The following is an 11,915-nucleotide window of genomic DNA, read 5'->3' as shown; positions in this document are numbered from 1 at the left end:
TGGCTATAATGGTAGAATCTAACAACAATACAAAATTCTTAATTTTGTTAAAATGACTAAAGTCATGTGCCGTCAATGTAAGTGAGTACCTATCCTTCTTGTAGTGGTATGTCTGATCAAGGAACGTAGAAGAAGTCTATTATTTATTTTATTTTATAAATATAAAAAAAATTTCAATTTTGGTGACTTTCTCAACTACCACACTGGCTCATGCCCGTATTATGGCAGTCGCACATGATTCATGTAAGAATAACAATAAAAAAACGTAACAGAAAAGGAAATTGTTATGGTAAAACAAATTCTAAAAAAATGCACATCATTATAGAAACCATATTAGAAATAGATATAAATATAAAACTAAATAAATGATATAGTTAAAACTTTTATTTTTAGAGTGTCAGGAACTTATGCATTCCTAAAGAAGGCTCGTCCCCTTTCAAATAGCCAACGTTGAACACGGATAGTAAAAAGGGATACGGAATTAATTGACTTTATATCGGTGTTTAAAACATTGTGTATTTTAGGAGCGATGAACCAAAATTAACAATATCTTGTAACTAATTTTTCTCATATTTTTGTCAGCTACCTTTTTTAAATGACACAAAGTTTCTAATGAAATTGGTTTGTAACCTAGATAGTGTCTTGGATAAACATTTCAGATTTTTATTTATATGGGATACTTATTGACTTTTTTTAAAGTCTAAATGAATATTCGGGAAAAACTTTTTCTTCAACTTATTTTGAAGGTTATACCAAATGATACATTGATGGGTACATTTAACCTTCAAACTAAGTTAAAGAAAAAACTGTTCCTTTCACAAATAAAAGTACCTATTGAAAAACGCCATTAACTTTTGAAGGTTCATTTTATTTTAAATACATTATAATTATTATTTATATCAATATTTATGGGTACAAATATATCATTATTAACTTATATTATGTAAACAATTGTGGCTCTATAATCCACAAAGTTTATTTTCATAAGTCACTAGCTATACCACACTACGCGTTGCCGTTACTCAGTCTGTCTGTGCAGATAGAGAAACAATAGCGCGTGTTGCTTTTATGGCGCTGTTATGAAAAAAAAACATGTTTTTTCCTGCCACAGGTGACATTTATATAAATAATTTTATAAAGACACAGGCGTATTCGAATGCAACATTGTGTCAAAATTTCAAAGCAATTGGTGAAGAAGTTTCAGAGATTTAAAATTTTGAACAAACAAACATTTACATTTTTATTTATATAGATAGATTAGGTAGAAGATAAGGCTCGTTCACTCTCAATCTGAACAGGGTATTCGAGAATAATATATTTTTTTGCATCTAGCAATCAATATTTTTCATATTTCTGATTAATGCTGGAATTAATTGTTAATTAATCATAGGGGCCAACAATAAATTTTAATATCACTACACTTGAAAAAAGCGACTTTTTTTATTTTTGTCTTCAACCAACCAAAGTAATCCCAAGACAAATTGAATGTATAAGGTTATCACTGCAATTGCAGCGGTTCAGCGCATAGGAGTTAATAAGTTTACTTTTTGTCATTAAATTATTGTTTCTCCTATCACATAACAAAAAATAATTACTAAATGGTTGAGCATTTTCAGCAACATTTTGTCACCCACAATCTAAAAAAAGGAGTATCCCATATTTGGAAATATTTTTTAGAGAGCAAAAAACTGTTCTCTTTTACATTTTTTAAATGTTTTTCACTAATGGGGTAAAAAAAATCCATAATTAAACGCCATTAGTGAAACGTGTCACAAAAAAAAAAGTTTTTTTGGCTCTCCTACAAAATTTCAAAATATGAATGTGTGTCGTTAATAATAGTTCAGGAAAATTGTGAAAACATTCACAATAACATCAACCACAAGAAGATTTAAAATGATAATATTTCATCAATGAGAAAGACAGGAGCCTGTCATATGGAAGAAGCTAATGAAAATCCTCAATACAAGAATTAAAAATTAATACCATTCTCAAATATTGTTTCAACTGTTCAAACCCAGTGAACTGGCGTTCTACCAAAAGCCTGAACTGTCCCTATATGTGGCTTCGATTAATTAGCGCAAAGTTTTTACAATAATATTTATAATAAAATGGTACGTATGTAATCATATTGCGTGTGTTAATCAGTTTTTAGAAATTGGTGACCGACCAGGGCGCCGAATAATTTCTTCTGGGACAGTTCAGAGAGCACATTATCTTTTCAAGTGGCTATGCATCAGGAATAGCACCACTCAGTATAAGATTGATGGCGGCATGCACATCTCCCGAGCAGATGAGCAGAGCCCGCATGTTGACCCGGTGATTGTCCAGTCCCATCTCGCGCAGGCTGGCCAGCTGCTCCGTGAAGTTGGGCGCGGCCCCGCCTGCAGACAGAGAGGATGTGGGGTCAAGGCCCAGCGCTGAGCTGGAGGAGGAAGATGACGACGCGCCCGCTCCGGGCGAGGACTGGTACGCTTGGGATAAGGCGTTGCTGAACATGTCCGAGGTTATTAGTGACCGGGATGCAGCTGAAGCGCAAACAGTGATTTATTAGTCATTCTAAATGATTAATTTTAATATTAATAAAGTTTTATGTCATATTAATCTACATTTTTAAATATGAATAAATAATGTTCTACTTATTGAAATTAAATTAATTTGTGTAAATTTTTTTGTTTGAAACATATTAATCTACATTTTAAGTTATAAACAAATTACATGATATAAAGATTTGATTGAATTCATGCTAATGATCTTAGATTATTGTAAATTACTTGAAATGGTCCTACGCGTGTAATGAAATTCTAAATTAAACAATTATTATTAAGGTTAAACGCAATGCTCGTTATATTCTACGTGTTCATAGATGGCGTTGTTTAAAATATATGAACATGAATAAATAGTTTTGTTCGTTTAAAAACTCAATTCTTTAGAGGAAGGCATACAAATACAATATTTTACCTATGATTCAATCCAATATTGTATTTGTATGCCATTCTTGAAAGAATTAAGTTTTTTTACGGACAAAACTGTTTATTTATATTCATATTGGGTATGTACGGGCGCAAACAAATAATTTGTCAATATGTAAAGCAATACCTTGCAAAAAGCGTATTTTAATAAAATAAATTAATTAACGCCATCTATGAATACGCACAATATAACCAGCTTCACATTTAACCTTAAAGGAAAAGAGTTGTGTACAAGCAAGAGCATGAATAATAATTATTATGTATAAAAATAGTATTTAATAATAAATTATAGTGAAATGCAATACATTATTATGATCATAGAAATCTAAATTAATAGACTAGCCGATCAGAGAAAGGGGAACAAACCAAATCGCAAGGAGCGGGGAGGGGGCGGAACCGTCTCCTTTTCGGTAATCTCTAAATATGTGGTATAAAATAAAGTAATTATCCGCGTCCGTCTGTTTGTTGGCTTAGTTCTTCAAAACTAAGCAACGGATTTTGATAAGGTTTTCACGATCATTTAGAGAATTTCTTCCGGAAGGTTTACATATATAGTACATGCATATTATATTTATAGAAATTAGAGAAAAGTCAATGTTTAACCTAGAATTCACAACCAAATTATTCACAATCCCGAACAACGCCGGGTAAACGTCAGCTAGTTTATCAATAAATGAATCTTATAGTCTTCAGGCAACACACATCACTATGTAATTAGTCTGCGAAAAAAAATTACTAGTCTTTTTTGCAATAGCACACAAATCGCACAAAAAATCCCAATCGGTTTACCCACCTCACCCATATTTAGTGTCGCTATGCAACCCAATTTGAATGCGGTTCGGGTAAAACGGACATTCAGAATCTGCGCAGAAAAGTCCCACAATGGACTGTACTGCAAACCATTGCCGCATTACTTAAGCGAACTTTACTTTTCTGCGCAGGATCTGGTTATTTCAACGTGCGCTCGTATGACTGATGTCGTAATTTATTCAAAGCCCTGGTGCCAGTCTGGTGTTTGCCTCCAGCTCGTTGAAATGATACCAAGATTTAATGTTAGGGCATGTCTATCAATTTGATTGTCTATGATAATGATGCATAGTTACTTTGTTGAATTTTACAGGATTCAACATTTAAAAAAAATTTACTAGCCACGAGCTCAACATGAAAAGCAAGTGCATCATGTCAATAAATGAAGAGTGGGCTTGTGAATTCATAATAATATGTACGTAGAAACTTTCTCTTAGGAATATGCGGAGACTGTGACTTGTTAACATGTGATGATGATGACCATCTGGAGACTATGTTACAATGACCTGTCAATAAATATGTGGAAACTGTCAAGTGCAGCAATTTAACATTTCTGAAATTTTTTGATTTTCGTGTCAATGACCCTCATTGTGAAAATTTGGGATAACAACAGCTATTTAGTGGGTAACCGGACCAAACAGAACAGTCACAAAACAGAACATGATAAAAATAATAGGTTAGGTTGGGTTAGCCACTCGAGCGATAGCGTACTCGCTGACTGCATGGTACAAAACATTATCTACAATATTTCATGAGATTTATTAAATTTTTTCACTTTTTTGTGTTCTGTTTTGTTATAGAAAATATTTAATGCAACCACAGCGTCTAAATAGGTGACAATTTTTAGCAGTTAAATTGAATCTTACCCGCACCCGAGGTCTGTGGCCCTTCCGCCGCCAGCAGCGAGCCCAGGAATTCCCGGAAGCCTGTGTCTTGGGAGCTGGCCGAGGTGCCGGCAGAGGGGCCAGTGGCCGCTGTGGCCCCAGCCATAGCCAGCGCTGCCGACAATTGCTCCGGTGTGATGAGGCCACCCACTGGCCCCGCCTCGTCTCCGTCATCGCCTTCCTCCTCCCCTCCCACGTCAACCTCTTCATCTTCGTCGCTATCCACGTGCATCTCGGCCAAGAGGTGGCGGCCGCCTGGAATTAAAATATAACTATTAAACCATCACACAACTTTTTATAAGGGTTGGCAGAGAGGACAGAAACAACTCATAATGTTAAGATTTTTAACCACTCGAGCGATGGAAATTTCTGAGTGTTCGATTTGATTAATATCATATCTCCAAATGTGAATACAGAAACATATTGACTGCTTACTGTGGTTTAAAGCCAGTTAATCCACCTAGATTCCACCGTTTATCTCATATGATTAATATCATACCTCCAAATATAAATACAGAAACATATTGACTGCTTACTGTGGTTTAAAGCCAGTTAATTCACCTAGATTCCACCGTTTATTTCATATTTTTAATATCATACCTCCAAATATAAATACAGAAACATATTGACTGCTTACTGTGGTTTAAAGCCAGTTAATCCACCTAGATTCCACCGTTTATCCTATTTTTTAATGTTTATAATTTTTTTTTAAATCATTTTAAATCATAAAAATCACCTACCAAAAACTGGGTATCCATCGTTTAAGTGGTTAGGAGTGTTAACTCAAGGATTTGTAGCAAAGTGTGTGGTTGCTTTCAAACATATTATATATACGGTTTCGGTGTGAGGCGCTTCCAACATAGGCGGATTTACCATTGTGTATTGGCCAGAATGCCAATCCTGTAATTTTTTGGGTTACTACAATTGCCAAACCTGCGATCGAAACATAAAACATTTAAATTGAAGCAAGATTCATTCTTTGTTCAACAGTGCAGAGCGGTGGGAATTCGCTTGCTAAATTCGTCATAATTTTTTTTATAAACTGGAGACTTCATCCTTGCATGTTGAAAATCGGTTGACATCTGCTCATACTGGCATTTCACATGAAAAGAGCTGCTCTTTCTCTCTCGAGGAAGGATAAATTTTGGGACTTCCTGGCTTCCACCGCCGAATCAAACCGACTTTCAACATCACCATGAAATTGCACGGTATCACAATAATTAATAGTATGAATCAAACCCAATTTTTGCCAGACAGGTTTCAATTTTAGAATTTAAAAATATATAAATCTTGATTGCATTTCTTTCATTCAGATTGTAAAAACCCAATCCTTTACAGAAAATTCTGTTGCATCTCAGTACTCATGACTCTTCAAATGTGACCTTAATAAAATCATTAGCTTGTTATTGCGAGAAGTAGGTGTATTGGTGTATTCCAAGCATTAGAGTAAAATGTGATTGAATAAGATTATAGCCCTGAGAAGAAGGTGTATTGGTGTATTCCAAGCAGTAGAGTAAAATCATCACAGTAAATGGCGAAGGTAAAAGCAATTATTGAAAAAATAAAGTCTTACTTCTCACGGCGCTCTGCAGACCCTTGATGACCTTCACAAACGTGGGCACAAGCAACGGGTGCTTCTTCATGATATCATCAAAGGTATCCACATCCTGCAGATGGTACACCAGCTCCGGTACCATGAGGTAGGACAAGGCCACCGGGTCTTGGGCCAGCTGGGGCTCTATTTCCAGGATCTTCTCTATAGAGGAAGCCTCACTGAACATCTTGAAAGACAAGATCACCTATTTGTAAAATACCCCACCCCATTAATAATAAAAGAAATACAAATCAGTGCGGTTTTAATAAAATTTTGGAATATGCAGTAGGCACACGATAATGTGTTCACTCATTGAGATTAATATTCGCTTTAGAAACATCATTCAAAAAATCAAATAATATTATCAAAATCAACCATTTCCTTCCCAACTGATTTGCTTGACTTCTATATATGTAACAGAATGACAGCGCACTGCCTCATGGTGTCGTCATATGACCTCAGTGGTCACAATCCTTGACTATGAATCTGGAGGTCAGGGACTCCAATCCCGGCATACGCAATAAAAATTTTAATTGATTAATTTGTGTTATTTCACAATTAATTAATTAAAAATAATATACAGGGTGTATCGGCACGTACCCGACAAACTTTAACCAGCTATTCCTTAGCATATTTGGAGTAAAAAATCTTATGTGCACTTTGCTGTCCGGTAACGTTTTTTTTAAATAAAAAATGTATTATTCATATTTTCACCACATGTCACCACTGTTTTATCCTTTGTCAAAGTTTGAAAACCCATCTGGCAATATTTTATTCGAATTCCGTTGAATAATGCACGTGTGTACCTATATTGGCGCACTTTTACAGTCACAACGAAATGGCACGGCACCATTCGTCTCATTTTTAACTATTATTATTTAGTGTGTGCGAAAGAGCGAAGACGCTTTTTGACATACTTGCTTATAACAGCTGTTGAACAGGAAACGCAATGCCAATGACAGTGATGTAGTGTGGAAATTTTAGATTTTTTGTTTTTAATTGAAAAAAAAATGCTACCGGACAGCAAAGTGCCCATAACATATTTTACTCCAAATGTGCTAAGGAATAGCTGGTTAAAGTTTGTCGGGTTAGTGCCGATACACCCTGTATAGTATATTTGTGGTACATTTCAGAGTTATAGATACTTTCAGTATCGCCCTGGTGAAAGTCCATTACTCAAAATCGAAACGTTGCTGGAAATGGCTTTAGCCGTGTTTGTTACTTTCCCATATTCTTCCCCTCCCTAATACAACATGCCCAAATTGGGGATGCGATGTTCTCACTGGTTCCATACGGATGGAAACAGTTGGGACTCTTGTGCAACACTCACATTAAAAAAAGAATATAGCGGTTGTACCATATTTGAGAATAACATAACACACTTTGCTCAAAAAAATTATTTCAATGAATAAATTGTACAAAATAATGAATTTTAATAAAATACACAACTAAAACTAATTCAAAATTGATATGATTACTGAACCAGTCAAATAAATTTCGAAATGTATATCTGTGATTATACAAGAATAGATTTTGCACAAATGACACCTCATTTATGAACGATATTAATATCTTCATTGTACACAACCAGTTTACTTAATAAATAAATTTTCTTTAATAATTAAAATCATATCTAATATTCTCGTAATAAGGAACTCCAGTCCATTTTGAATTTTTTTTTTTAATCAACGACCTTCTAACTTAATAACGCACCAAATCTATGGATGTGACCTGTGACGTCACCAGTCTTAAAAAGCCTACTTAAGATTACCCGCTTTTGACATTGAAGAACACTAGGTAAAATGTTAGCATCTCGTCGCTACTGTTATTGTATTGAACCAAAGTGCAAAAATACATCCATGACCGCACCTTATAAACAATTTACCGGTGTTTAAAAACTTGCAATACTACGAAAGAAAAATACATTGTAGACCGTAGATATATTGCTCATGTAGACAGTGATGTCAGAATGTGTCAGAATCAGCAGATTCAGTCGTATCAACCTAATGGTGAGTTTTAATGTGATGGTGTTTTAATTATTTTAAACATAATATTTTTCACCTGAGTTGTGTACATGTGTACTTAAATTTTAAAATACTTATTAATGCATGCGTAAGTTTCTAAAGTAGTCAACGAATGCCCGCTCGATTCATTCCCCGGCGGGATTGATGAGGTTCACATGGCGACACCTGAGGCCCTAGAATGGCTAGCAGATTTATTTATTTATTTTTTCATGTTCTCCATAAAACGGTTATACACCAATATATCATGGAGAAGATTACAAATTAAAAGGTTTACACGGGCAGTTTTACTATTTTGTGACATGTGTAATAAGATAGTTACTGAATTGTCTGTAGGTGACGTTGAAAATGTCGATGGCTAATGCAGAATCGTTAAGCAGTTGAGTCGCTCTGTTTATAGGCAGAAGTCCTCGCTTTCGGAGCATATAAGAATGCATGGGATCTCCCTCGAGTATAATTGTTAGGGACATAAAAGTAGATCAGATCTAGATGTCCCCCTCTGATCCCCCCACCATACGAAAGAAGAAGTTTCTAATGTCTGGTACACAACTATAAATATTTTAATAATCGAAATAAATAGTTTTATCTGCTAAAGAACAGTCGGGACAAAAGTGACAACATTAACGAGTGCCTATCCTTTTGTAAATAAAGTTGGTTATTCGAGACAAAAACACGTTATTGCAAATACATATACAGAAAATAGAGACACGCTATTTTAATATTTAAAAAAAAAACTCTTAGACTATGAGAAATAAGATTTCAGTTTCCGGAAATGGAAAAAAATGTTTTTAATATTTAACTAACTAACCACCATGCCGTTTCTCGCAAGGGTGGGCAGAGAGGACCGACTGCCAAACAACTCTGTCTTGGCGCATACTCCTTGATTATTCAAATTATTTATAGTTATTTCGATTGTTCAATTGGCAGCCATTGATATTGATGCAAAAGTTTTAAGGTTAATTTTTTCTCTTCTTTTTGCCAAAATATTTTCTAAACCTAAAAATAGGTTCTTAGTTTGGGTTTAATCAATAAATAAAAAATACCATTTTTGTACTAAAGATTAACTTATGTTTACAAGACAAGGTTTTTATGCAAAGCACAAAGGATAAAAAAATTTCATAAGCAATCATTATTAGCCTGAAACACAAAAAAAAATGAAAAAAATCTTTGAAGAAGACGGGAATTGAACCCGCATCTTTCTGATTGCCGGTCAGGTGCACTAAGCCACTGTGCTACGCCGGCTTATTTTTAACCACCAAATAATTCAACAAATACTAGTATTTTATTCCACAATTATTGCTTATTGATTTTTCACCCAAGTGCAACTGACCGGCAATCAGAAGGGGGCGGGTTCAATTCCAGTGGGCGGCATTTATTTTTTTCAGATGAGTTTTTCAATTTATGTTTGTGCTTCAGGCGAATAATAATTGCATAAAATAAATAAAAACTAGCTTAAAAAGACGATTTTAATATTATTACATCGAAACCGGCAAAGATGTTGTTTGACAAAATGGCTTCTAAAATGCAATATTTTAAATTTCCGGAAACTGAAATTCTAAATTATTATTATTATTTGACTGATACAAAGTATTTTTAAAATAAGATGTGCGTATTAAGCGTGTCCCTATTTTCTGTATATTTACCATATAATTACTGTATGAATATGTTTGAGTGTAATGTTGCCTATTGTGAGAAATATAAACATGATAAATATATTATATTTTAAACTAGATACCCCGCCACGCGTTGCTGTGGCTCAGACTGTCTGTGCAGATAGAGAAAGAATTGCGCATTTTACTTTTACCTTCAACAGATGGCGCTGTTTTTTAAAAAAAGCATGTTTAAAAAAAATTATGTTTGTCCAACAGATGGCGTTGTTTTCCAAAAAAAAGCATGTTTTTACCTGTCACAGATGACATCTATATAATATAGGTATATATAAAAACACATGTGTATTCAAATGAAATGTTGTGTCAAAATTTCAAAGCAATCGGCTAAGAACTTTCGGAGATTTAAGATTTTGAACAAACGAACATTTACTTTTTTATTTATATAGATAGATAGATGTACTTTTGAGACTCATAAGAAATAATCTTTGATCGTAAAGCGTTAATGGTAAAACAAATATTTACTAGTAAACAAAAATCTGTACTAGAATATAATATAAGGTAAATTTTGGATAGGGCCTGACACGCTTATTACGAATATTTTTTAGAAAAAAACTTTATATTCGCCTTAATTACTATAAAAGAAAACTTTTTGCATTTCGGGCGGCGGAAAATTATGCATTTTGATTTTCAATTGCGTAAAACCAAAATTCACTTCGCGAATCGATGTGGCGACAATGCGCCGCCATTAAGAACGCACTGTTATGTTGGTATCACTGATGCATAACAAGAGCTAAATACGACGGTTGCTATCTTCGTGGGATACACATGTTTGTGTAACATGGTTTGTGATACAAAAGAAAGTGCCCCTTTATAACGCGTGCTCGCGTCAAGGCAAGAAAAACATCCAAATTTTCAAGTAGTTTAACGGCTACGCTAGGTTTGTGTAACATGGTTTGTGATACAAAAGAAAGGGCTGACTCCACGAAGTTAGCCATAGTCGTATCTACGCAATGTATCAAGGATACCAACATAACAGTGACGTACCTAATGGCAGCTGATCGCAGCTGATTGCCGCCGCATCGATTCGCGAAGTGAATTTTGGTTAACGCAATTGAAAATTTAAATTCATAATTTTCCGCCGCCCGAAATGCAAAAAGTTTTCTTTTATAGTAATTAAGGCGAATATAAAGTTTTTTTCTAAAAAATATTCGTAATAAGCGTGTCAGGCCCTATCCAAAAATTACCTAAAATAATATTGACATGAAAGAAGACGAACCTCCATTGCATTTGAAAATGATGAAACAGATCTAGTGGGTAGTCCATAGGTTTTAAATAGCAAATTAATACTTCCGGCAGTCAGTCTTGTCTTAGGTTCGACTGCGGGCTTTTCTATTGGCTGTACTTTCTTGAAAACGTGTACCATTTCTCCATACTTTATTCCATAATCCTTCAAACATTTTGCTTCATCCAAAACTATTCCGTGATAAATTAATTCTGAAATATAAGTCATAAATTACAAGGTTATTTGTTATAATACAGCGTAGAACGGGGAATATTCCGCAGTTCATTACATCTGATAAAATAATATAAGTAAACATAAATATTTACCCAATATGTCGACGGGTTTGTTGCTTTGTTTGGATGCCTCTTCTTTCAAATTTTTAACTTCATTGTCTAGACTGAAATTCTCTATTTTGACTCTTTTAATAGCACCAACTTCAACTTTCATTCCTAGTAAAATATGACTATTCATCTTTAGTCAGTCTTTGCCCGCGGGCTTGTCAAAAACTCGATTCAAAAGTACAAAATAATACAAATATGTTGTATGTAACCAATGAGAAATGACTGGCAAATTGGAGAAGTTAACAAAAATGACAGATGAATCAAAGTGTTGCAAGTAAAATTATTGTTTCTTCAGTTGTAGAAAAGAACTATTTTTTGTTAGTTTAAAAAGTAAATCACAAATAAATGTTATTTTGTTCGTTGAAATTTGATTTACTTTCTGGTTCTGGGGTTCTGCAATCTGAACA

At 34.3% G+C, this 11,915-nt stretch overlaps 1 protein-coding gene across 3 annotated transcripts; it reads right to left on the bottom strand.

Moving 5' to 3' along the window:
* Positions 1 to 847: 847 nt before the first annotated feature.
* Positions 848 to 11,755, bottom strand: LOC149426017 (ubiquitin-like protein 7). Of its 3 annotated transcripts, none has more exons than XM_089642849.1 (5): positions 11,494 to 11,755; positions 11,162 to 11,379; positions 6,234 to 6,459; positions 4,643 to 4,915; positions 848 to 2,525 (listed from the first exon to the last, which is right to left on the bottom strand). In XM_089642849.1, exons 1-5 carry the CDS (start codon positions 11,636 to 11,638, stop codon positions 2,227 to 2,229), a joined length of 1,161 nt encoding a protein of 386 aa, XP_089498975.1. In that variant the 5' UTR covers positions 11,639 to 11,755; the 3' UTR covers positions 848 to 2,226. The 3 variants fall into 3 exon arrangements, with proteins under 3 accessions (XP_089498975.1, XP_089498977.1, XP_089498976.1); XM_089642851.1 differs by having other exon boundaries at positions 848 to 2,381; XM_089642850.1 differs by having other exon boundaries at positions 6,234 to 6,441.
* Between the last annotated feature and the right edge of the window lie 160 nt (positions 11,756 to 11,915).

Source organism: Hesperophylax consimilis, chromosome 2 (genome assembly GCF_061612785.1).
Source record: "Hesperophylax consimilis isolate HC1 chromosome 2, BYU_Hcon_1.0, whole genome shotgun sequence".
Taxonomy (NCBI): Eukaryota; Metazoa; Arthropoda; class Insecta; order Trichoptera; family Limnephilidae; genus Hesperophylax; species Hesperophylax consimilis.
This window is presented reverse-complemented; position numbering and strand designations above follow the sequence as displayed.

Bases quoted from the DNA above. Each gene is read 5' to 3' on its own strand.
- LOC149426017 (XM_089642849.1), bottom strand. From the start codon at position 11,638: ATGAATAGTCATATTTTACTAGGAATGAAAGTTGAAGTTGGTGCTATT. The intron at 4,916-6,233 runs GTAAGACTTTAT...TTTTAATTCCAG, and splicing joins TCTGCAGAGCGCCGTGAGAA to GCGGCCGCCACCTCTTGGCC. The intron at 2,526-4,642 runs GTAAGATTCAAT...TTTGCGCTTCAG, and splicing joins GCCACAGACCTCGGGTGCGG to CTGCATCCCGGTCACTAATA.